At 43.5% G+C, this 27,802-nt stretch overlaps 1 protein-coding gene across 4 annotated transcripts in view; it reads left to right on the forward strand.

The window, feature by feature from the left end:
- Positions 1–27,802, forward strand: part of MGLL (monoglyceride lipase) — an 84,700-nt gene that overhangs the window by 39,708 nt on the left and 17,190 nt on the right. For all 4 annotated transcript variants that reach the window (XM_030570903.1, XM_030570902.1, XM_030570901.1 and 1 more), the window contains 2 exons: positions 22,968–23,104; positions 25,204–25,314. In XM_030570903.1, coding sequence (XP_030426763.1) covers positions 22,968–23,104; positions 25,204–25,314 — 248 coding nt within the window. The remainder of the gene's footprint in view (positions 1–22,967; positions 23,105–25,203; positions 25,315–27,802) is intronic.

A 27,802-nucleotide genomic window follows, 5' to 3' on the forward strand; every position in this document is an offset into this window, starting at 1 on the left:
TTCACCTTTACCAGGACCATTTTTTCCATAGCAACAGCATTTCATTAACATGATCAACTAACTGGTTTTCCTATTGTTTACTTGTCGGCCGTGTCTAATTTGAAAGGTTGTGTTTTATGAGGCAATTGTGGGTGACTCCGCCCATGTAAATGTATCTTTACAGAGATGTTCAGTTTGTCATCTTAGCAGGGTAAAACTGGCTGCGCTAATTTCTTCTCTGTGTGTTGCTGAGTATCTCTTGCAGGGCACCGAGTACCCTCAGACCCTGTGGTGGCTGGTGGGAGTTGAGGGAAATCTGAGCACTTTTTGGATCAGCCCCCCACTTATCAGCAAACTGAGGAGTAGAATTATTAGAGGGCCCCATGACTGCTCTTTTATTCGACACAAGCAATGGATAGGGAAGTGCTACTCCATGAAGCAAAGCTAAATGCTTCCCCATTGATTATATGGACTGCTTTGCTGTTTCATCTTAGTGACGTTTTTATGATTATTGTACCCTGTGCTGGAACTAACGGGTAGAACTGTAGGTTTTTCTACAGCTGAACTGAACAACCACCACACTAAGGGAAGGGGAGTCGGGGCAGAATCACATACGAAAAAGAAAAATGGAAGATACACCTCTACCCCGATATAACGCTGGCCTCAGGAGCCAAAATCTTACCGCGTTATAGGTGAAACTGCGTTATATTGAACTTGCTTTGATCCACCAGAATGCGCAGCCCCGCCCCCCCGGAGCGCTGCTTTACTGAGTTATATCAGAATTCGTGTTATATCGGGGTAGAGGTGTATTTTAGATTTCTTTAATTAAAAAATCAAAAATCTGACCTACCTGCTCCTCAGAATCCAAAACAGGATAAATAACCATCAGCCATAGTTGGAGTCAGAACCTCACTAACCTTTAACTCGCTAAGCCCCATGCTTTAGAATTTGTGTAAAAATATAGCAATCTCACTCACGTCACAGCAAGTTTTTAACAGGTGTGTGGTGTGATAAGACTTCATTGTTTTTTGCTAAATACATTACAGTACATTAGCCTTATGAAGTGTTATCAGCTGATGAAAACGAAGGCCCCATTCCTGTATTTGGATCCGTGCAGACAGAGTTTCAAACCCCACAGAGCTCTGTTGACTTCAGACTGGTTCTCTTCTCAGACATAATGGTCTTCCCACACAGATCCGATTGCAGGGTTGGGGCCTGAACTGCAATTGTCAAAATAAATGAATCCAAGCACCCTTTGTTCTGCAGTGGCTTTAGGGTCTACTTTTATTGTTTATTGACTTGCTCATTCACAAAATATGATACATAGCTATACAGCTCCAAGTCCTGAGTCAAATAAGTCTGTTTCTTCTGTAAATAGCAGCCCAGAACTGATTTTCATGAGAGCTTTTGAAGGGTCACTTATCGTTTCAGATTTGCCTCCAAATTGTATTTTTTTTTTAAACAAGCTTCTACAAACCCTAAACCCAATAGAAATATTTTCATATTTTAAAAAATTGGAGAGAGTTATTTTAAAAGAAATGAATATCCCCCAGCAGCATCTGCAGGCCAAGTATTGCACTTTGATCCCCAACCCCTCAAAATGTGACCGACAATAAACAAAAGTGAAATTCTTCCATTTTATAATCAAAAGTGAATTCTTCTCTTTTTAATAATCCTGGGTGCTGTTAGTAACACACAAGACATTCATTTTGATACAATGTCTAATTTTTAGGTTGACAGTGTCCTTTCCATCACTCAATTACTTTTGACTGGTAAGAAATAGAAATGCCATTTGTTTGTTTTATTAAATGTAGTCATTGTTCCTTGGCTGAACTTGGGCTTCTGGTTTAGATTGTCATCACAGCTATGAAAGGTTAGAGCAGGGTTCGGCAGCCTTTCAGAAGTGCTGTGCCGAGCCTTCATTTATTCACTCTGATTTAACGTTGCGCATGCCAGTGATACATTTTAATGTTTTTAGAATGTCTCTTTCTATAAGTCTATAATGTATAACTAAACTATTGTTGTATGTAAAGTAAATAAGATTTTTAAAATGTTTAAGAAGTTTCATTTAAAATTAAATTAAAATGCAGAGCCCCCCGGACCGGTGGCCAGGACCAGGGCAGTGATAGTGCCATTGAAAATCAGCTCACATGCCGCCTTTGGCATGCGTGCCATAGGTTGCCTACCCCTGGGTTACAGGATGCATTCTAGGCACAGCCCAGCACAAAGACACCAAGAGGCAGTCTTCTTCGGTGGGGCTGGCAGCATGCCCTCTCTGAGCTCCCCATGGCTACCACTACACCTGTTCATGGCATACAGCCTGTGCACTTGCACCTCTCCCTCCTGCCAGCGTGTGGAAGTCAGCCATCCCAGGTACTAATATGCCCCCCATGACCATGGTACCTGAGCACCTCAGAGTCTTTGATGCATTTACCCTCACAACACACTGTGGGGCAGAGCTATTATGCAGATGGGAAACTGAGGCACAGGGAGACTACATAATTTACCCAAGGTCACACGGGAAATCTGTGGCAGAGCCATTACTTGAACCTGTGTCTCCTGAATCCCAGAATGCCACTCAGGGTCATGGTCCTGCCTTCTCTCTTCTCCCGTGGGGGCACCAGGGGCCACTTAGGAAGTAGAGAGAGAGCAGTACCTGCACCTCACTGATCACAGGCAGTGCAAATCTGCCTGACCCTTATGCAGACCATGAAAGTGGTAGGAAGACTCTTTGCACCATCCCCAAGTACCAAGCATGATTCTGGCCCTAAGCGTTTGCCACTCTCCAATTATGAGTGTGGATTTTTGTACACACAGCTCTAAAAATCCTGGCCCAAATACTAACAATCTCACTAGTAAACAATGTACATAGGCTGTAGACATTTTTAGTAGCAAGTGCCTTGAGGCAAATTTTGCTCTCTTTTAGCGAATTGTAAAGTTCAGGTACCATGAAGTCAGTAGAGCTACCCTGGTCTTATACATTATGAACAAAAGCAGAGACTGGCCCATCTATTTGAATGTTTCACTTACAGCTGAGATGGACAATTCTTTCTTACCCTATCCCTCGATCATATCTTGTCCCAAAACCTCAGACCAGATGTCATCTGATAAAGTTAATGGCTTGTAAATTTAGAAGAAATAAAAAGAAACACAGCCTCACGTAGCCTGTGTTCAACTTATGGTACTCCCTGCTGCATTCAGTTAGCGTCAGTTACCAGTCTGTGGAGGACTGTTTCTAAACATTAATAATATTGGGAAGATGGAAGCTGATAGCCAGGTAGATCAGGAAGGAATTTTTCTGCCCTGCCCACCTTTGCACAGTCAGCAGGTGCATTCTGGAAGAGGGTTTTTTGCTTTCCTCCAAATCATTGAGTTTCGAGGATACTGGATTCACTGGACCAATAGCCTTACCCAGGATAACAAAATTTATTTTCTCCAATGCTCTTAAAAACAAATACATTGGTCCCCTTAATTTTCAGAGGGTGTATTTCTGCCACCCAACTACATCAGGTTGGAGTGTCCCCATACAATCCAGTTTGAGTAGGGAGCAGCCTTTAGTTGCACTGCTGAGGAGCAGGGCAGGAACTAGATTGCGGCTCTGAGAATCACAATCTGATCTATGCTTGTACCTGTTGCTCCAGGAGGAAGGAATCTGTCCCAGCCCTTTTACTGGTGCAGATTACTTCCCCCACTGTGTCAGATGAGCTGGGCACAGAGGGGAGATGGAAGGAGTCAGGGTTCTGCACTCTCCTTGTCTCTGCCTGCTCACATGTATGGGAGGGGGACAGCTGTCTCCCTCTTACACAGGATCTGTGGCACACACGGGAATAAAAAGCCTCCCTATGCTCCTATAATCCCCAGATCAGGTATGCACCCATGCTCACAATCAAGCCCAATGAAGAGTGGTTTACACCATAAGTAGCCTCGCTGAAAGATGGGCTGCTTCCAACGTAACGTGCATGAGTGAGGGTGGCTGAATCAGGCTCGGTGGGGTTTTAGTTACGAGATTCCTACTTGCAGGTCATGCAGAGAGTTTGTACTTTCAGGGCCAGAATGGATGGAGGGCACTGATCCACATAATCGTTTAGGAAGCCCCACAGGTCACCAGTAGATATCGAAGAAGTAGTGATATCCATATTTGAGTTTAAATTTGATACATATTTACAAAGGAAATTGTTATAGTGTTTATAATGTAGGGTTTGGAGTGGTTTGTATTTGATCACCTAAGTAGGGATTGTTGCTTTCTTAGAAGGTGAAATCCTGACCCACAGAAGTCAAAGGGAGCTTTGCCATTGACTTGAGTAGGGCCAGGATTTGACCCAGGGATTATAATGTCTATTCTGTTATTTAAGAAAATAAACAAACATATATGGGACCACTTCTTTAAAAATGAAGAAAAATTCCTTTATTTCAGTTGACAGAGGTGCACAGGCAGCTTCGAGAAACCAGGTTATGTTTATTTTAAAAGTCGGTTTGATGATTTGGGAGAGAGATTCCTGAAATTTTTTAAAGTCTAATTATCATCTTTTAAAGCTTTTGACAGTGAGGGCATCTTCATTTGTGAGCCCATTAGTGACACTGAACAGAGCATCTGGTTAGCATCTGGCACACTTTCTAACCACCTGCAAGTTTCCAGCGTCACAGCCACATTCTTTCTAGGCTGGTTGTACCTTCCTGCTCTATAGAACAAGAAAGTGGAATTGCAAAAGAAAAACATTTGCTCTCACTCAGACAGTGGCCAGATGTGATAAATCTCATTTGAAGGTTTATGCTGTCCCCCCATTATGAAATCTCCCACCAGATCAGTTGTGAGGCTGCCTATTCTGGTGGTGAATTTTTGGAAGTGGAAACCTGTTTGTGAAGTACAGGAGTGAGAACTCACCAACTCATTTCACAAAGACCACCACTCATCCATCCATCATAGATTATTAGGGTTGAAAGGGACCTCAAGAGACCATCTAGTCCAACCCCCTGCTCAAAGCAGGACCAATCCCTAAATGGCCCCCTCAAGGATTGAACTCACAACCCTGGGTTTAGCAGGTCAATGCTCAAACCACTGAGCTAGTTCTCCTCACCTATGATCAGCTCACAACACTTTTTGGTCAGTCCCAACCAGGGCCAGCCCCAGTCTAATGATTCTGAGGTTGAAAAGCTTCATAACTCATTACCAGTCCTCTTAGTTGCACAAGTAGAACCTTATCAAAAGTTTATTGCAGCGAATGGAAAGATTCTCTTTGACTGAAAAGAAAAAAAAACAAAAACGAGGTGTCCTTGTGGCACCTTAGAGACTAACAAATTTATCTGACCATAAGCTTTTGTGGGCTAGAACCCACTTCATCAGATGTATGAAGTGAAAAGCACAGGAGCAGGTTTAAATACATTAAAGGATGGGGGTTGCTTTTCCAAGTGTGAGGTCAGTCTAACGAGATAAATCAATTAACAGGATACCAAGGGAGGAAAAAACTTTTGAAGTGGTAAGAGAGTGGCCCATTATAGACAGTTGACAAGAAGGTGTGAGTAACAGTACGGAGAAATTAGTATTGGGGAAATTAAGTTTAGGTTTTGTGATGACCCAACCACTCCCAGTCTTTATTCAGGCCTAATCTGATGGTATCCAATTTGCAAATTAATTCCAGTTCTGCAGCTTCACATTGGAGTCTGTTTTTGAAGTTTTTTTTGTTGAAGAATTGCCACTTTGAGGTCTGTTATTGAGTAACTAGAGAGACTGAAGTGTTCTCCTACTGGTTTTTGAATGTTATGATTCCTGATGTCAGGTTTGTGTCCATTTATTCTTTTGCATAGAGACTGTCCGGTTTGGCCAATGTACATGGCAGAGGGGCATTGCTGGCACGAAGACATATATCACATTGGTAGATGTGCAGGTGGACAAACCCTGGATGGTGTGGCTGATGTGGTTAGGTCCTATGATGGTGTCCCTTGAATAGATATTTGGACAGAGTTGGCACCAGGGTTTGTAGCAGGGTTGGGTTCCTGGGTTGGTGTTTTTGTTGTGTGGCGTGTAGTTGCTGGTGAGTATTTGCTTCAGGTTGGGAGACTGTCTGTAAGCGAGGACTGGCCTGTCTCCCAAGGTCTGTGAGTGAGGGATCGTCCTTCAGGATAGGTTGTAGATCCTTGATGATGCGCTGGAGAGGTTTAATTGGGGGCTGTAAGTGACGACTAGTGGCGTTCTGTTACTTTCTTTGTTGGGCCTGTCTTGTAGTATGTGACTTCTTGGTACCCTTCTGACTCTGTCAATCTTCACAGAAACAGATTTAAGAACGCTTAAAACTGCGAAACCCACCTCCTGAAGTCTAAGTTTCTCCAGCTGTAAAATGAGGAAAGTGATACTGACCCACCTTTGTAAAGAGCTTTGAGATCTATAAATGAAAAGCCCTGAGTCAGTGCTGAGCATGTAGCCTATAGATATGAATGACATTTCAAAAACCTTAAAACAAGATATGGTCCCCGCAATAAATAGTTTATCGCCTAGGATAAATGAAATACAAATATTTCAAGGAGGCAAGAATTACAGTAACATGTTTAAGAGCATTACTCACAGTGCATCTCAGAACATCTAAACTGTAAGATTTTAAAATAATGTAAGCATGCAACTGCGTGGAAAACATGTAAGCAACTGCATGCCCAATCTGTATGTGTAATTATTCAGATTACAAGAATGCATCAGGTAATTGCATGTACAAATGGTTGGTGAGATGTGATACTGATTATTTATCTGCATGCCTACCCGCTTTGTGCATGTAATTGCACCTCCATGCCCAATTTGTTGCAAACCAGGCACTAAAGTTATTCTGTATTTTACTTAAAATGTCTGCTTTGGGCCTGGCTTTCTAGCTCCCATCTTCAGCTTTCTTTCCCCTGGGTTAAAATAACTAATATCAATCATTGGGCGCCAGAGGGCAAGATTTCTCAGTGCGTCAAACAGATGTCAAAGAGATGTGCCAACACATGGCATGAAGGGGTTAATTTCTCGAAAGAGACTATCTGCTGATTCAATTCATGGGGAAAAGCTGTTATGCCAACAGCATCTCTAATGCTGTGATTTGTTCAGTGTTTTTGGCAGCAGTCTGCAATTTGAAAATCCTTGTTCAGCCTGGAAGAAAAAAATTGCTGAATTGTAGATGATACAAAGATGAATGTTACCAGCCGAGATCCCTTAAAATTGACATTCTTTAAGCTGCATTTATTTTCTGGAGCTGAATAAAAAGAGCTTTGGAAAGCCCTGGCACCTTGTATAATACTAAGGTACAGAGGGCCAAGAGCCTCAGCTGTGCCAAGTTTATGCTCAGTACAGCTATGGGGGGGGGGGGGGGAAGTGGCGCCATGACACCTTTCCAGTTCCAAAATCTGGGGCCATAAACAGCTTCTGGTGTAACTTAGAGCAGCCTGAGGGCTGTTCTAAATTGCACTGGCGGAAGCAGTCCACTGGGACCCCATTCCCCCCTACTCTCGCATGCCTCTTCCCACACCTAGCATACAACCTACTCTGGTGCAGAGAGAGCAGCAAGATGAGGAACTCCCTTTTATGGTTGGTTTAAGGTCTTGTGGCATAGCTCTGGCAGCACCGAAGAGCAACATACAGGTCCCTGATCATTGACAGTTCAAAAGCAGTAAATGTGGGTTTTAAAGTAGCACAGTTTTGTTAGGTGCTATTCACTGTCTACAACAAACCAACTGTGGTTTTAATTTGCATAATAGGGCAGGGAAAGTTGATAATGTGTCTATTTGACCCCAACTCTTCCGGTAATTGTATTGCCTGAGCATATGATGAAGTATTCAGGATCACAGGGAAGAGGATTGAAGAGAAAGGAAATCAAATGCTAAAGACTAGAGGGAACAGTAGCAGTGAGATCAATCCGCTATAAGAAAGGAAGGCAGTTTTGCTACATGCCAAGGTGAATTGAGCTATTTTCTGCCATTCTGGTTCCCCAGGTATTTACCCGGTGAGAGGAGAGTATTTCCAAACACTATTGTCTAACTAATCCAACTGCCTTGTGTACTCAATGAACTTGTGCAAAGTGAATATAAAATGCCACCAGCCCAGAATAGTGGTGTTTTACTTGTACCTAATTCCATACTTACTTTGCACAGGTGTAAGTGACAACACAAGGTGCCAGGTAGTAGAGACTCAGGTCCAAAATTCATGAATTTGAAAATGTTGCCGGCGAACATACTTTTGGTGGGTTAACGTATAAAATACTTTGCAATGCTCTGCAGCATTTTTTGTTTTAAAAAGCATAAAATGTATTTACTAGTTGTTAAAATACCAACATTGCTTAAGGCACACAAGATACACTCCCAGCCCCAGGGACCTTACCGGCAAAACAGAATGTACTAGGAGCCCTTGTTCTATATAAGCGCATGTGTTTATTTTTTAAAAATAAATAGCGTGGGTGAGTGACAGCTTTTTACTGATGTGGGTTCGTGTTGGGTGGTCTTCATGAAAGGAGAATTTTTTGACGAGGGCTTGAAAGAAGGCCCCTGAGATATTAGCATAGGGAAGGAGTTCCAAGCAGAGAAGGCAGCATGGATGAAGTTATTAAAGGTGACTTCAAGTCCTGTTCTCTGTCTCCTCTCCTCGTGGTGCCTGATCTGAAGCTTCAGCAGAGAAGAATCAGGACTGTCTTTCCCGAGATAAATTGATTTGCATGTTTTCTCACTCATAAAAATATTTGAGGCCCATGTATGGAGTCTGCAAGGTTAATAGAATGCAGAAGGCCTTGCAATGCACTGGGCAGGGCTCCCCCCTCAGAGATCAAAAGGTGGATCTTTAACTTGCGACTCTATTAGAAGAGGAACAATCAAACAGGTCGTACAGAACTCTCAGGCAGAGTGAATGAAAGTCTTTAAGCAAACAGAAGAGTGAGAAATGAATGGCTTTTGCTGAGGAAAAATGGAAATGTTTTCTAGTTAAACAAGCTATCATTTAGGACTTAATAGCATGCGCGTGTCGGAAAGCAGATCCACACACCAACAATGGCTGGGAAATAAAGGGCGGGGGGGGGGGGGTGATCATGAAGTATAGTTCACAGCTCCACTGCAGGTCTGTGGGGTTTTTTCAAGAGGAAACTCTGATGTTTTGAGTTAGTACCTCAACTGTTTTTAAAGCACTTTTGTTTGGATTTTGACCAACAAATTAATGAAGGTAGATTTGTTTTCTCCTTATTTATAAATAGAAAAAAAGACATGCACCCAATTATGTTGCATGTAGTTCTAAAGCAACAAAAAAGCATGTCTTTTGTGCATTTTTTCTGGTGTTTTTCTGGCAATCTTACTAGATTAAAAATAGCAAGGAAATTTTGTTGGCTGCTACAGACATTCATTTTCTCTTCCTGTGGGTGTGAAACTCTCACGCCCATTAATGGAATCCTAACTCGTGCTGGAAAAACAGAATATATAGACCCCCCTCACTGTTCATAAGAGATCTGCAGCATAGGGGCCAAATTCTGAACTGTTGTACCCAGTATGAAGCCAGAATAACTCCAATAACATTTTCCTGTGTAACAGAGTAGAAATTGGTCTTTGTCACGTGGGACAACAGGGTTCTAATGAAGGTTGCCCCCTCTACTGCAGTCGCGACATCTAATGGTATGGGTTCTCAGAGCCACCCTGTCCTTCAGGGCAGCAAGGCCTAGTGGCAAATGTCCACAGAGTCACTCTTACCTTCAGGGCAGCGAGGTCTAATGGCAAGTGTCCAAGGCAGTAACACCTTGCATCAACAATCCATGGCTGTAGCGCTTAGTACTGATAGTCTCCAACTGTAGTGCCTACTGTCAGCAACCTCAGGCAATAGCAGCAGTATCAATAGTCCAAAGCAATAGCACTTAGCACTGACAGTCCCTGGCAGTAGCGCCTCGGCGTAGGTGCAGGGAGGGTAGGGGAACCTGGGCCCACACTACTCCACTAGGTTCCCACCCAGGGATCTGCAAAACCAGTTCCCCTGATGCAGGGTTTAGATCTCTGTGTCACCCAATGTGTTCCCTGGGTCGCTTCCTACCCTTATGCCTGCCTCAGGCATCTCCTCAGCTGAGAGTGGCTTGGCATCCCCTTCAGTCCCCACAGTCAACAGGTTCTCTGCAGCGCAGTCAGGGTCCCCCGCCTCGGCAATCTGAAATCTTGGCAGTTCTTCCACAGGAGCCTGTGGCAGATCTAATCTTCTCCTCAGCTAGCCCAGACTGAGCTGAACTGCTTCCCTTTATATACTTCCTCCACCAGGAGCATGCCCAGCAAGGGCAAGGGTGTGTGGCCTCCTGGGCCCAAAGTAACTAGTGAACCCCTCTCTGCCCATTGCAGGGTTGGTTTGTACACCCCATCATAGTCCTGTGTCATCTTAAAGTTCCCAGGGTGATATGTCATTGGAGACAAACTCTGATATTAGCCACTGTCACCTTTCTGCCCTGGAGGCAATCAAACACTGTTCAGTTAGGAGGGATAAATCTATGACATTCTGCTGAAGCAACAGTGAAAAATTGTTACAGGGCCTTTAGCACAGCCACTTAACGCCTGGATATATAGCTCCTTAGAGTGCATCACTGATTATAGATCTTAAATTTATATAGAGATTTTCTTCCCGAGGAACGGAATATTTGATAGGAATCCCTTCATCTACTATGGAAATGCAGCTTTTGGGGGTGGAACTCAACAGCTATTTAACCACACGCAGCAGCATTACATAACAGTTTAGGATGACTGATCACAGTTAATCGATAGACTAGGTCATCCATTCCTGTCAGCCTGTTGCCTTAATATGCGTGAAGGTAGTGGGCTCAGTGCTGGCCTGAGAAACTGCATTTCAAAAGTAGCTGAATAAAGAACTGCATCTCCCATGAATGTGGAGGGATATATTGGAAGGAGATAGAACGTCTGCCTTGACCCCTTCAGAAGCCATTCAAAACTGTGCAAAGATTTTGCAGTGAATGTTTCCATGGCAGGGCTGGGTACAAGGACTAGCTAGTTAAACGATGCTTTTCACACCACCATTGCATCCCGTATATTACAGTGCATTGCAGGAGTTAGTTTTAAGATTTCCAGTTCAGTTGCAGTTCTGTTTGCAAGTGAACTCTGCAAAGACCCTGTTACTTTGCAACATGCTCACTTTGAAGTTTTGCTGTGGGATTATCAATATCACCTTCCAATAATGTCCTTTAAGAAAATATAACTCCGGGCCGAATCCAGCCTTCCTTTAAAGGAGGGACAATTCTACTAAACTCAAAAGAGTGTGCCTGCTTATACCAGAGCTGAATTTGATCCTTAACATTGACAGAAATTCAGAACTACAGTTTACCTTGCTGGACTAGCTGTTAGAATTAACAGCTATTCTCATATACTAGGTCATTTTGTTTATCATCTGAGCACAGAAAAGACTGAATGGCTTCACAGGAGTTCTCAGATCCCAAGCAATAAGACACTAATAATTTTAGCCTAGAAAATTGCACATTTCCAATTATTTTTTTGCCAAGGCAACAAATAATAATGTATGTGTGTGCATGCGCTAGTCTAAAAATATCCTGGCTCTGCAAATGTGTGGCTGATGTGGGAGGAGAAGGCTCTCAGTGTACTGCAGTGTTTGTGTGAGGAAGGAGATGGGAAAAAAAACATCCTGTAAATGCTGAAAGAAAATGGATCATCCTGATCCTGTAGGGAAAAACCCACTGTATTATAGAGGACGGATGGGACACATCTCCTATGCAGGTCACAGGCATGGTATCCTTGGTGTGTACTGTACAGAGGATGAGTGGGATATTACTAGGGTCTCTCTCCCTCTATAATCTTATAACATGCCCATCATCATAGCATCTGAGAGCACTATATATACTAGCTGTGTGTGCAGGTGATAAACTATAGCTGGTGTGTTCTGCGCAGGTGGAAGATGACATAGTTCACTAAAATGGGCTTTGAGAGACATTTCAGAACTAGACTGTTCAGTACACTAAAGAGGAAGAAAGGAAGGAAGGATGATCCAGTGGTTAGGATGATCGCCTGGAATTTTGGAGACCTGCATTCAGTTCCCTTCTCTGCCACCGACTTCCTGCATCAGCTTGAGCAAGTCACTTAGTTTCTCTGCGCCTGGGTCCCCCACCTGTCCAGTGGGGATAATAGTACTGCCTTACCTCATGTTGTGAGGATAAACACATTGAAGATTGTAAAAAGAACAGGAGTACTTGTGGCATCTTAGAGACTAACATTTATTTGAGCATAAGCCTTCATGGGCTGCAGCCCACTTCATCAGATGCATAGAATGGAACATATAGTAAGAACGTATAGTAAGAACTATATGTTCCATTCTATGCATCTGATGAAGTGGGCTGTAGCCAACAAAAGCTTATGGTCAAATACATTTTTTAGTCTCTAAGGTGCCACAAGTACTCCTGTTCTTTTTGTGCATACAGACTAACACAGCTACTACTCTGAAACCTGAAGATTGTAAGGTGCTCAAATACTAGGGTAATGAGGGCCATCTAATTACCTAGGCAGACACTGGGGAATATCTGCAGGGAACAGTCCTGCCTTGATTGTTGGAAGGTGGATGGAGAACAAGTTCATTTTGTGTTTGTTGCTAAGAGATGGTTCCCAGCATGAAGAAGCTTGTTTTGCAGCTCCCCATCTTTCTGGTGAAGTCTGAGTTGCTTCCTGTGTGTGTTTGTTCTGTGAGCGTAGCCTTTGCTTTGCGTGATATGAAGGATATGGAACAGTCTCTTGACTTTTCCAGATGTTGATTGTCCTGCTTTGATGTTTGTTCCTGCTGCTTTAGTTGTTTGTGTCTGAATGGCAGATGAGGTATGTGACTTGTTAAACAAATGATGAAAACCGCGTCAGGAGCTTTGAAATCCAGTATGTTTAATTAATGAACTTTGCTCACTCAATAAAAAGAATGTACTTGATTCATTTTTGAATAGTGTGTTCTGCTCTGTTCTGATGTAATTTCAAATGTTTACTAGTACATTTGGTATTTTTCCACATCAACCTTAAAAAAATAGGAAATCACGTCCTCACACAGCCCTTGCAACCTACATTTATGATTGCGTCTTTTCATTTTCTCACTCACATCCACTACCTGGGTGCCTCCTCCTGCCTCCACACAAAATGTACAACCTTATATCTGATCATGTCATAATTATTTATTATTCGTATTGCTGTGGCACCTAGGGGCCCCAGTCAGAGTCCAGGTCTCCACCATACTAGGTGCTGCACACACACAAAAGACAGCCGATGCCCTGACAAGCTTTAAATTGAAGTACATATCATCTAAATACAGACATCAGATGATAAAAATACCCTACTTCTTCATAATCCCATTACTTAAATAATTGAACTCCTATGGCTTCCAAAACTAACAAACCCTTATGCAAACTGTTTCCACTGCTATTGACAGTTATCCAGCATGACTCACTTCAGCATAACCATCAACTAAAAATCTACACACTAACCATCAACTTCAGTACAAAACCAGTTCAACACTGAAAAACCGGAACACCTCAATTTCTAGCCGCTCCACCTGGTCAGAGGTGAAAGTCACATGTTTGGTGTGGAGGTGGAGGGAGAAGCCATGTTTTGGGGGTAGGTGGATGTGGGCAAGATAAAGTAGAGAGGAGAAAAATAATGGGTGTAGGTTGCAAGAGATGGGTGAGGACATCACCAGTGATTTCATAGCTTTTTGATGGCTCTGTTGACGCTGTGTATTTTTTTCAGAATTATCGGTAATTCAGTTTCTGTTTGATATTAGCCTTCTGACTGCTAGGAGTTAAGTTCAAGGAGGAAGCAAACAGGAAATGAAACAATGCCAAAGATAAGGAAACAAATGCGTTCCCAGAGGAAGCTATTAATTGGGGAACACCTTTGCCTGGCTCCCACCAGGCTAGCATAGTTTACTCCTCCCAAGGCTGAAAGCCAAGGAGGATCAAAGGGGCTCCTAAACCTTAAAGATGCTGACCTAGGGAGGAAGGCAGTCTGAGTGGCTAGAGATGAGCCTCTGGCAGAGAGAACAAGGCAGAAGCTGCAGAAGGGCGATCTCATAGACTTTAATGTCAGAAGGGACCATTATGATCATCTAGTCTGACCTCCTGCACAATGCAGGACACAGAATCTCACCCATCCACTTCAATAACAAACCCCTAACCTATGTCTGAGTTATTCAAATCCTGTCTCACTCATTCCAGAGATGAAGGTATCTGGGCTGAGGAGAACTTCAAAAGCTTGAAAGGTCAAGATTAAGGTGCAGGACTGTAGGTAATACCCATGCATCTAGACCTTCCTTGTTTTTACCCTTTTGTCTGGACGCTGTGTACCTTGGGTGAATAAATAATGCGCTGTTTTGAAGAGGCTGTTTTTTAGAGTCAGTTTAATCAGCTGCTGCTCACATGTGCCCAGAGGAAACAGCTTATGGGTGCCTGGGCCTGTCAGATAAATGCAGTTGGTAAACACAGGGCTGCTGTGCAGAGATCCAGTCTAAGAGTGGTTAGACCATGTGGTTCCACCTCGAGTGAGGTGCAGGAAACCAAGTCTGTCCCCTGAGGGGGGCGCTCAAGGGAGCCTCAAAGGGGCAGCACACCCAATAACTCTGACAGCAATTTTAACTGGGTTTTAACCCTGCTTTTTGTTGGGGGGAGGGGTCTAATAAGGATAATGCGCTCCTACCCCCATAGGCTTTGGATATTCATCCACTAGATTGCTTTGTAAGAAAAATCTCTCCCTGCTGTTTCTTTGGGTTCCCGCATGGGCTTATCGAGCCGAGAGGCAGTGGGGTAACTAATGAGTCGGAACTTGGTTTGAGCTCTCATGAAACACCCTCCTTTGCGCTACACTGAGAGTGATGGCAGGGTCCTCTGTAATGTACCTGCTGCTACGGCCCAGCTAGTTTTGAAGCAGTAAAACCGCCCTTTCTAGCCTCCAAAAGGCTCTATTGGGAATTGAAAAGGAGCTTCTCAGCTGCACTCCAGCTTATTAAATCAGCCACACTACCGCTGCATTGAATCTAATTTCTGCCTTGCTGAAGGCCTCGTGGCATAATTAATAAGCATCCCTTATGTGTGGATTCTGCTTTGACTATGTGGGTAATGACAGAGTTTTCACCTTTAACTACCTTTAATAAAATCTCTGGATCCAACCTTCTTTCTTAGTGCCATTTGGATTTAATATTTATTTATGATCTGAGTGAGAGCTGAGTTCTGGCTACAGGCAAAGCACTACTTGGGCTGGTAGACTATGATCTTCTCCCTCCCTCCTTCATCTGTTAATAACTTCCCCTTTGAACTGTAGAAGCGATAAGCCTAGAAGTTAGAGAAAGCCTAGTTGGAAATTGTGACCTAGAACATGAGTAAAAGGAGAGCCATATCTTATTCTTTCCCCTTATTTTACAATCTGTTGGATCGGGGGATGTCTGTACTGCGGGTGTACTTTCCAACTCAAACAGATGTACCTGCACTCGCTCTATTTTTAACGCACTAGCAGGATCAAAGTGTAGTGGCAGCAGCATGATCAGCAGGATGGGCGAGCCACCCCTCATAAGATCCTGTGTGAAACCTTAGGTACATACTGGGGTGGCTAGTCCATCCCATCACTCGCACTGCCATGACTATACTTGTATTTTTAGCAGACTGGCTCAATCAGAGCTAGCATGGGTATGTCTCCTCAAACTGGAAATTACACCTTCCAGCTCCAGTGTAGACATACCTTTAGGGACAGAGTTCCATCAGGGAGCCCTGTGATAATATCCTGCTCCCTGGTTACTAAACGACCTTTGTCTTAAGTAAAAATGGATGTAACCCAGACTTCCAGACCTGACCTCTGCTGAACTTTGGATCCAGATTCAAACACCACTCTCAGCTCCTCTCTAGGCTGAAGGTTTTTCACCCCATGCTTCCCAGTCTCATGTTTTTTCAGTGGTAAACTGGGAGTGAAGGGATAAAGGGCAGAATATGCCCAGAACTTCTGATCTCACTGACACCATTTCAAATCCGGAGTGATTCCACTAAATGAACGGGTTTACCCCAGCACAACTGAGATCAGTATCTGTCGCTGCATTTTCCCTGACCACTTAATCGTCCTGCAATGAAATGTTCTAGATAAAGCTGTGAAAAGCGATTCACTAAAAAACAGAGTTAGGCTGCTGCCTTTGTCTTAGAAGGCTTGATTTACAGAAAAGGATTAAAATAAATAAATATGTATGGCTTGTAACTAATATGTAAAGTGATGATGAAAGTCTACAAATATTTGAGGGGTTTAAGCACCAACGAGGGAGTGTAGCACACAGAAATGCCTTAAGGGCGATAACAGAGGAATAGGATGAAATTATGATCGTGGGATCTTTTTGGCTATGGAATAATCTCCCAAGGGAAGTAGTGGAACCATCATCATGTGAAAAACATTTAAAACTAAAGAGAAAACTAACAGTCATTTGATAAAGAACAATCCTACAGTGGGGTGAAAGTGGGCTGGTACGGGCCAGTACGGCTTACCAGTAAGAAGCTGGTACCGGATAGTACCCAGCCGATGTTAAAGTGCTGCCATGGCAGTGCTTTAATGTCATTGCCCCTTTTGTCCCCTCCCGGGCCACCGACAAAGGGGCAAAAGGGGCAGCTGCCCCAGGGCCGACAATTTAAAAGGGCCTTGGGTTCCTGGCCACTGCTACCGTGGCAGCCCTGCCCCTCTGCCCGAGGCCCCGCCCCTTCTGGGGGCCCAGAGCTGGCCCCCGTACCAGTAAAAATTTAGTATTACTTTCACCCCTGTCCTGCATGGACAGGGAGCTGGTCTGAAAGACTTAGTGGGATTTTTCCATCAATAATTTACATGATTCCAGGAAGATTGGAGCCTTCCTTCCCCCAGGAAGAGATCACTTTGTGACGTGGAGAAGAAACCAGGTTATAAAAAACATCAGCGCATTGCCTAGTTCTCTTTACTCCTCTCTAAGTTTGCAATGAAAGCTGCTAGCACCTTTTATAAAAAGTCTTTCAAAGGACCTGGTCTCTCCAGCAAACTCTCCACATCTTGACCTTGATGAGGTTTAAACAGTCTTCACCAACTCTTTAATACATCTGTGCGCTGTGAAATAATGTGACAGAGGTCCTAGGACCTGGGAGAGGCGAGCAGCAGATGCTACCATGAAATCCACTGTGGCTAATGCCCTGCTGCTCTAATTTACTGTATTTAAAGGCCTGATTTTTCAGCCATGCTGAGAACTGCAGCTCCAATTGACTTCAAGGAGAAGGCATCATGCTATATGTTAATCCTCCCCAGGCTGTCACCAGCAGGAGCTTCGGGTGAAGCACATATAGGGTGCCCAGAGAGCAAGTGTGAAAAATCACAACAGGGGATGGGGGGGTAATTGGTGCCTATATAAGACAAATATCAGGACTGTCCCTATAAAATTGGGACATCTGGTCACCCTGAGCACATAGCATGGTTTTATCATTGTGGGTGATGTTAGTTCCTTCAGTGATGGCAGTGCAGGGCTGTGCAAGTTCCTTGAGCTCACTCATCAGAAAATGTCAGAATATAAGAATGGCCATACTGGGTCAGACCAAAGGTCCATGTAGCCCAGTATCTTGTCTTCCGACAGTGGCCAATGCCAGGTGCCCCAGAGGGAATGAACAGAACAGGTAATCATCAAGTGATCCATCCCCTGTCGCCCATTGCCAGCTTCTGGCAAACAGAGGCAAGGAACACCATTCCTGCCCATCCTGGATGATAGCCATTGATGCACCATTCACCCTGTATTAAAGTGTGTAAATTACACTGTGCATTTTTGCTGAGCACCTCTGCAAACTTGCTCCTAAAGAGTGTGAACTAATAGCAGCTTGAAGGGTTGCTGACTTCACCTTGCAGTCTTTTTTCAAGAGCAAGACTCCATCACATCAGGGGGCTGGGGTCAAAGTACTTGTAGGATGTAGGAGCAAGCAGAACACAGGGAGGATGAATATTTTAGCAAATCCTTGCTTATATGGTTGTATCTCTCTCTATATATATACCCCCAAATGCTCCCTCTTCCATCCCCCCCACACCCACCTTCCAGCAGGGCTAGTCAGCAGTTCCTCTTCTGGAAAGATGTGTAACAATGAAGGATCTACACTCCACATAATAGTTTAGGTTCCTGAAAGCTATAATACTTTGGTCTAATTTTGGTTCTTGGCAGGGCTGTAACCAAGATGGGGCGAGCGGGAAACAAAGCTGAGGGGGCAGAAAAAAAATGGTAGGGGATGCAAATATGCTTGCTTGCCCCAAGCACCAAAATGCCTAGTTATGGCTCTGGTTGTTGGGTTTAGTGTGCAGGTGCTGGTAGCCTGTGATATTCAGGATGTTGGAGTAAATGACCTGGCGGTCCCTTCTAGCCTTAAACTCCATGACTATGACTCTTGGCTGAAACTCATGTGCCCAAGGCCCCATTCAGACATGGTTGAGTTTATCATCCACTCCTCTTGCTGTTTTGGTTTTGGACTCTAAGGTATCATTATAATGTGGAGAGACTAGGTTAGGGAACAGTCCTGCTCTGGCTATGGAGGAGTATAAAATGGCCTAATGCTTATTTTCCTTTTCTAATGTCAGTGGGCCAAATCCCTGCAATCCTCCTTCAGTCCTTACTCAGACAAAACACCACAACATTTTGCAAAGGTGCTTTTGCTGGAGTAAAGAAGACAAGATTAGACCGTCTCATTTTACGAATAACAATTTAAAAAAAAGAATAGTGGCCTGATTTATTTTTAAAAAACAACATGCATGCAGCTGTACACTGAGTTTGTGTGCTTAGTTACAGCCATTGCATTGTCATCTCTCTGGCTATTTGCATATGCAATAGTAGTGGTTGAGTGGGCAAATTAGATATACAATTGTGTAGGCATAATTTGGAAAATCAAGCCCATGTTATAGAATTTGTGTGGTGATTATATCTCTTCCATTTTCAGCCCCTTCAGCTAAGTGTCTTGAAAGGCATGTCATTAAAATGGCTGTCTGTCTCTGTACGTTAGACAAAAGTTCTGAGCAAGGGGCTCACTGGATCGTGTATTTTGGTATTTCTCGCCTCAAAGACAAGCTGTCCAAATCACCAGGCTTTGGAGCTTGTGGCGTTTCTGTGACCCACTATTGTGCTCCTTGCTTTTGAGCATCACTTGCTTAGTTTCATCCTCCAGACATTTCACAGATGTAGCTTTTTTCTGCACCGACTTTCGTGAAACTGGCTTTTTAGAACCATTAGGCCAGATTCGTCCCTTGTGTAACCCCATTGCAGATATTGGGGTTTCATCAAGGATGCATTTGGCCCCTTTACTCTCTCACAAACTCTTCTGAAGTCTGTAAAATTCGAATGAAAAATATCAGCAGTCTTTACTGTATTGATGTTTGATTGTGCCACCTCCTTTCATTTAGCTCATTCAGCTCCCTGCCCTGAGAAGCTGTCAGTTGGAAGAGTCTAACTTTTAATGGACTCATTACCGTTCAGAGCAGGTTTGGTTTCTCAGGGAGAAAAAGATAAAAGTGCAGTGACTGCTCTGTTAAAATAAAATGAAGGGGAAAAAAGAACGTCAGTGTGATCTACACAGACTCTCATTAACACTGCTGGATCGCTAATAATAGTATCAATGCCAAAAATAAAAATATATTAACAGGGGAAGGGGGAGTCTGTTCTCCCTTTATTACACATGCATCACTCCTGTCACATACAGGGGGAAATCCCTCTAATCCGTTGTTTTATGAAGTCTGAGAGAGGAATGCTTGTCTAATGGGTGAAAACAACTAACATCTGCTGCTTCAGACTCCTTGCTGCCTTCCTCAGCCTGTCTCTGTCTCCTTTTCCCCAGCCCCTACCTGGGCTCACTCATCCACAGACCTTCACCCCTCCCCAGGCTCTGCAGAGTTCTTTGCAACTCCTGAACTGAACAGTGTCTTCCAGGGCTTTTGCCCTGGAGATCTGGCTCCTGTCTGCTTCTCTCAAGGCACTGTGTACACCTCTCTCTTTCCTCCTGAAATTCAACCTCTGGAGTCTTGCTTCTCTGGGTGTCTTGTTTTTTTGTCAAGGCTCACCACACCCCTGAAACTTCCCAGTATCTCTCTCAACCCTTTGCCAAAGCTCCCTTCTTGAGACAGGATCTCAAGGCCTACTCTGTTCCTCAGTCTCCTGATTCCCTTCTACTGCCCTGAAGGCCTTCCTTTATTAGTGACCATGGCTCCTCTCACATGGGACTAATTAAAGCACCCCCACTCTGCTACAGCTAGGCCTAATCTTTAATTGGGCCTGACCCATCCTCCAGGTGTAACTAAGTGCACTAACTGCTCTCTGGCTCCATTGAATTCTTTTTTGTATCACTGGATTATGTATGTCCCATTAGAATCAACAAAAGCATTTTTATGCTGGCATAACAACAACTACACTAGGACTTTTGCCAGTATAGAAATGTCATTAAAACAAATAAGTCAGGCTCCAAACCAACATTACTATAATGGCAAAAATTTCTGGTGTACACCTGGCCTAAATGTGGTAGCATGCACCATGTGCAAGGAACTTTCCAAACACAGAATATAAGATTGTATGCTATTCATGGCAGGATCTATCATAAGAGAAAAAAATCAACTACACATAATAAAGAGGGGACCCCCTGAGGGTCTGAGCCTTCAAAAGCCACCAGGCACAATGCTTTCTACTCTTAGTAATGCCAATGAAGTCAGTGGGGCTAAAGTGCCCACTTAAGTGCTTTCCTGACTCTGAGACCAGGGCAGTAAGCACTAAAATCAATAGCGCGTTTGCAGGATCAGTCCACATGTTGGCAACATGCTAGTATATTGCAAATGACATGGTACAGTACATCACTGTACCATTTGTAGAGACATTAGCAAGCAGTTAGCATATTTCTCCCAAAGTATCTTCCATACATCCGTAGACTGAAAACAGCTTTAAATGACCAACAAATATTAAAATAAATGCAGAATTTAATCTTTTGTGGAAATGAAGCCATGTATAGAGTTAGTGATGAGATTTATTTTAAACTGATGTTTTTAAGAAAGAATATGGAATGTGAGCAAGTGCCTTTCCCAATCTGCTCTACAAACACAGTCCACACACTGTGTGGAAGCCAAACTCACCCTCTGCCTGGTATTTGATTTCAAACACAGAAATTAATAAGATCATATAAAGTGTTGCTCACACCTTTTCCCTAGACTTGGCTACTCCCAGGATTCCTCCTTCTGGCTTGCTCAGCCCACACCTTAGATCCTCTATTTCTAGAGAACCTCCTCTTCACCTCCCTAACATCCAGGGGAAGTAAGAGGCACATACATCACTGAGTCAGAAGGGCCCACTTAGCATTTCGTAGCAGGAGCAACACCTGCGAAGAGGGTGGGTGTTAGAGGCAGACATGGCCAGCCTGTAACATGGAACCAGTAATTTTTATTTCCCCCAAATCTCCTTAAATGACAAACTACATTGAATAGAAACAGCAAGGCTCTTTTTTGGGAAAAAATAATTATATATATATATATATATATATATATATATATATATATATATATATATATATATATATATATATATATATATATATATATATATATATCACACAATGTGTGTGGTTATGATAATCATCATATATACTCTGTTGTTTCCACAATGTGTGGTATACGTTTCTAACCTTGGCATGCTAATAAATGGACTTTGTACAATGCTTATGGATGTCACCAATCCCTCCCCTACTAAAGATACCATTGTTTCCATAGTAACTAGTGTACTTCAAAGAGGAAAAAAGGCAGAGGAGACTAAAAATTGATCAAAAACAAGACAAATGCTGTGTGTAGCATAAATAGACTGTCAGGGTGGGAGGCTGGGGGTTTGCGTTACCACTTGTGTAGGAGGAGAGCCTTGTTTACACTCCCCACGCTTGTGGCCCTACAGTAAGCTGACATTTGAATTCAGCTCTCCATCGATGAAGGCTAGCGCACTAACCCATTGCCCCCAAACAGCAGGAGAGGACATGGCAGGTCTCTCCAAACATAAAAACTGTTTCTGGAACAGACGTGGCAAAATCAAAGTCCAGAGTCTCAAGAGCCCCAGAATTTGGGAGAGTTTGTACACAAAAGTCTGAATTTTGCAGGAGACCTGCTATGCCTATAATAGTCTAATCCAGCAGTTCTCAAACTGTGGGTCGTGACCCCAAAGTGGCTCACAAGTTCATTTTAATGGGGCCTCCAGGGCCATCATTAGACTCCATGCTGCTTAGGGTTGAAGCCGAAGCCCAATCAACTGAACTTCGTGTGGCCCCTTGCGGTATGCAGGCCCAGAAAATTGCCCTGCTTACCGCCTCCTAATGCCATCCCAGATTCTAGACTCTAGAATCTAGAGTAACACAGGGGACTGGGGTCACGTAGTAATTTTTGTTGTCAGAAGTGGATCACAGTGCAATGACATTTGAGAACCACTGGTCTAATCCAATATCTAAAATTATTTGTCTCTCTGTGTGTATATACTGCACCCCTCACCATGGCATCTGAGTGTCTGCATCTTAACGTCCACAAATTCTGGGTAACTTTGGATCAGGATCAAACTCTGAACTTGGCATCTGCCTTCTGTATCTATAATAGGCCAATCCAAACTCCCAGAACTGAACAGCCCCTGAACTTGAGAGTAGTCAGAGACTAGATCTGAACTCTGTTCGTCAGGCCTATCTCCAGTGATGGGGAGCCCATGTGTATGTGAAGAATTAACAACACTCTTAGGCAAGACCTAGGGAGCCATAAGCTTGCTTTTCTCTCTTGTGTGTTGTACTGCGTATTTCTACAGGACATTGACGTTATCCATTATGAGATATTGGGGAAGGAAGCTGGGTGGGACTGGATTTATGCAATAAGCAGTGTGTGGGGGAACTAGAACATTGCTGGCCTACCTACCTGTCTATCGCATTTCTGATGCACCCATATCTGGAGTATCTTGGTGCCAAATAAAATGTTAATATTGTTCTGTGTGATGTAGAAGCAACGTTTTCCTTTCCCCCATACAGTTGGCCACGGGCAGAGCGAAGGTGACCGCATGGTCGTGTCAGATTTCCATGTTTTCATCAGAGACAGCTTGCAGCACATTGAACTCATGAGGAAGGATCACCCAGACCTCCCAGTTTTCATTCTGGGGCATTCCATGGTAAGCATGCTACACCGTACACCTTAATAGTCATCATTACATCTGCCACAGCATTATGGATCCCATTCTGGAGGGTGGGAATCACACAACCTACTATAAGAAATGCAAATTAAGAAACAGTAGAACCTCAGAATTATGAACACCAGAGTTACAAGATGATCTGTCAACCACACACCTTGGAACTGGAAATATACAATCAGGCAGCAGTAGAGACCAAAAAACCTCCCAAGTACAATACTGTGTTAAATGTAAACTATTTAAAAAATAAAAGGAAAGTTTGTTTCTGTACTTGATTCGTTTAAATTAAGATGGTTAACAGTAGCATTTTTCTTCCAAGAGTAAAGCTTCAAAGCTGCATTAGGTCAATGTTTAGTTGTAAACTTTTGAAAAAACAACCAAAACATTTTGTTCAACATGATGAATATTTCAGCGTTACGAACCACCTCCGTTCTCGAGATGTTCATAACACTAAGGTTCTACTGTACAAGCTTCCCCTCACAGCCTCACCCCTAGAGGAACCTTCAGTCTCTGTGACCGTCTTTGGCCTTTCTGTTGAGATCAGGATGCTAATTAGTGCCATTTGCAACAATGGGCTAATTCATGATGCGCATCCCTACCAACCCACTAGGAACCGAACTGAGTTCCACCAAGACATTCCTCATTGGGGGGGCACTGAACAACTGGCAGATGGTAACTTCTTTCATTCACCAACAACTTAGGCTTGTATTTGAACTGGTAACCAGGAGGTTATACACTCTGTGGCCTTGTGAGTGGATTGGGAATAAAACATGGCGACACACTGTAGCCTCATTCTGTTACATAACTGTACTGGACAGTGTTTCAAGGATTAGGGATGAAAAACAAAAGAAGGATTGGTTTTGTGAGCAGATTTTAAGTGTGATTCTGCCAGCACAGGCCAAATCCCGTGGATTCAGTCAGGCAATATTCCTATTGGTGTCACAGTGACTGTTCCTGCGTACAAAAAATGAATGAGCACTTCAGGATTTAACCCCATGGTCCAATAATCAACAATTCTGATCTAAAGCACATGGTGTGCTTCTAAGAGTTCACTATGCTCTCAGCCTCTGTAACAGGGAGCTAATTTCCAAGTACCAAGCCAAATAAGGTCATTGAGATTCTTTTTGCTGCTGCTCCATTTAAACAAGCCACTGGTTCTTCAGCAGCATGTAAGTTCACCAAGCATTTTCCTTAACAACTAATCCTCTGTGATCTTTACTGAGCAAGCGAGCCAAGCACACCAATTCCTACAATTCTCACACAGTTTCTGCAATTCTGCCAACACTTGGCTTGAAACTACGTGGGAATGCACCTCTGTTTAACTTGCAGCCCATGAGTAGGTTGCTGATAGTAGAGCTCTGTGAATTGTTTGCTGGGATGGGGGGGCGCGGGGGAATGAGGAAAGAGACATTTGCAAGAGGATAATTTGGGGCCTACAGTAATTATCCAGACTTTTATGGTTTCCATTCCCAGGTGACAATATTTTGTTACCCATGGATACCAGTATAACTCGGAAGTACCGGGTAAAACTACTGCCTGCTTTTTCGTTATCTTTGTGTCCCATTCCCACTCATCTCCACCCCTTCTGTCATGCAGCCACCTCTCTGCTCCAGTCCCCCACGTCCCTACTTCTCTTCCTTCATGTCTCATGTGAAATTTATATTAGTTCCAAGAGACCTTTAATTTTTAGTCCTCCCCACAGAGGACTGTTCAAGCCCTGAACCTGCAAACTTTATGCACATGAATAATCCAGTAAATTTCTGGAACTGCTCACGTGCATATAGTTAAGCACATGCATAAGGGTTTGCAGTGCTGAAGCCTTGCTCAGAAAAAAATATCCTACCTGCACTCTCCAAAAGCCACCCCTCTCCAAAACAAGCCCAACCAAATCTACCCCTTTGCTTCTAGTTATTCCATCTTTTGCTTGCACAAAGGTGTCTAGCTCATTAGAAGCTCCCTGGAGCAGAGAACTTTGTTTTGTATCTGCCAGGAAAGTGCCCAGCACACCACCATGCTGTACAAATAGTAAAGTCTGATCATCTGTATTAGTGCTCAGGCTGCCTCTCACTTTTGTATTGCAGGGAGGAGCCATCTCCATCCTAACTGCCTGCGAGAGACCAACCGAGTTTTCAGGCCTGGTGTTAATTTCTCCTTTAGTTGTAGCAAGCCCAGAGGCAGCGACGCCTATCAAGGTAATAACAATGGATGTAAAACACACACACACACACACACACACACACACACACACACACACACACACACACACACACACACACACACACACACACACACACACACACACACACACACCAAAACAGGAAAGAGTGGGACCACATTGTTCTTCATGTGATCAGATCATTTTAAAGAAGCAACTCTGAAAGGAATCCTGTCTCTAACTGCAGGCATCCTACCTAGATCTCCGTTCTCTGCATCAGGTGGGGTCCGGCCATCACTTTCTTCCTCCATCAGCCCCTGTTTCTATGCAAATTCTATTTATTCAAAAAGGAGAATGAATTGTGGCCTCTGGTTCAGGAAGTTGTTTTTTTAATTAGTCAAATCGGAAAAGGGAAGAGTGATTTAAAAATCTAGATGGTTAAATTCTTCCTGCACTGAAGCGGGAAGAGAGTCTGTGATGAGAACAGAGCATGCAGAGGCAACTGACTTGGGGTCCAATCCTGCCAGGCACTGTGTACCCTCAGCACCCAATGAAGTCAGCAAGAAAGGAGGGCTCTGGGCTCCCCATCGGACACACAGCACCTTGCACAGTAAGGCTCTAAAACTCTACATGGAAACAAAGAAAAACAATCAGGTCATTTGTCTGCTCTTCTCAGGAATGGCTGAAAGTCAGTAGCTTTAACAGTGGTGCTTATAGCCCCTTGAGCTGTTATTACTTGTAGTGCCCGAACCTGCTCCCTGGTGACAGAGCAATGGCCAGCACGCTCATCCTCTTGTGGCAAGAAGAGTTTGACGTGGCCTAGGTAAATGACAATCAGAGGGAACATAAGAGAGGCCCAGATCCCTCAGACACTGCTGCCACAGAACAGAGCTTAACCAGCCACAAGAATGTTAGAAGAGGGGTACAGAAGTACTGCAACCAGGACAGCACCTGGAGGCATTCTGGCTGTGGAGGACAGAGTCAGGAAGAACAGCTCAAGGGGTGCTGGGGGAGCACATGCAGGAGTGGCAGCCACTATGCACTTTAAAGAAATGCAGCCTGTGTTATCCCCGTGCCCTGTGACTCCCTCACACAGAGAATGAAAACACCCGGCTACTCATTGCACAAATGCACTTTCTTCCCTTCTTGCTCACCTAGGTAAGAGCAGCCAGAATTTGGCCCTGTGTTTTCAAGCATGTGCAGGATGTAAATAGCAAGAAGGCAAGGGATTATTTCTGGTGGCACAAGGAGATGGAACCAGGGAGAATCATTTGGCCACTGTTGGTAGACAGATACTGGGCTAGATGGACCTTTGGTCTGACCCAGTACAGCCATTCTTATATAGAAGTATGAAAAGAAAAATGTAAGATGAATAATAGAAAGCATGTCTCTAGTAAGCCCTGGAATCTGTTTGCGCCCGAAGGGAACTGGTAGAGGCAGCATTGCTTGAAACATTTATAACTGGGTGGAATAAACCCCAAGAAAATTTTCTGTAAGAAACAATCCCGCACTGGTCTCCCAGGAGAGGATTAGATGGAACCCAATGTGATTTTTCCATCTCTAACTTGTATGACTTGTGTTACAATTCTCCATTCCACTTGGCCTTTACTGACCAGAGCCATTCGCTTTTCTTTGTGCCTGGTCCCAATAAACTTCTTGTTACAACTTCTGTGATCACTCAGGCCTTATTTTCACACAGTATAATTTCACTTGTTTGCTTAAGTTTAACTAAATCTGTTTTTAAAATGATGTAGTTGAACTGGGGTAAAACCCTGTGTAGACACTCTTATTTTGGTTTAAGCGTGGTTTGTTTCAGTTTAGCTTAAACCTGTTCCTAATCAATTTAGGATAAATCAATATAAGACCAGTATATATTGGTTTAGGCGTTCCCGCAAAGCCTTTTGCACCAGGTTAACGAAATCAGTTTTAAAGCACACTTCTAGTTAAAAACCCATACGGACTGGTGTGTAGCAAGCCCTCAGACTCAAAACACCTTTTTCCATCTCAATCTGGGATCTCTCTCTTACAGACTGGGGTGGACAAGGGTAAGATTGAATGGTTTGCCATGCCTGAATGGATGTACTGTGCACTTCTCTTTTATCCCAGACCAAAACTGCCTGATTACTGTCTTCTCCATTTTATTGAGTCTGGCCTGCCAACCACTCCCTAAATAATCCATATTACATCACCTGCTGCTTCAAACCCGTTAGGAGATCAAATCTTCAGCTATCAAATGTGGCTAGGGTATTCAACACAGTATTTTTAATTAAAAGCCCATTGTGTTATAGACCATCACCATGGCCCTCACAAAATCAGTGATGCCACATTGGATCCTTTTGACCCTGGAAGCTCAGATTTATAACATGAAAGATTATTTTTCCAGTGGCAATGAATTGTTGAGCTATAAGCTGTATTGACTGATGCCCCCTACACTAAATGTACACAGGTAATGTGGCTTTTCACATATATCTGAAATTCCTTATGAGGACAGTGTCCGAGTACCTCTTTATCACTGTCAGTCAGTC

This window comes from Gopherus evgoodei, chromosome 7, assembly GCF_007399415.2.
Source record: "Gopherus evgoodei ecotype Sinaloan lineage chromosome 7, rGopEvg1_v1.p, whole genome shotgun sequence".
Taxonomy (NCBI): domain Eukaryota; kingdom Metazoa; phylum Chordata; order Testudines; family Testudinidae; genus Gopherus; species Gopherus evgoodei.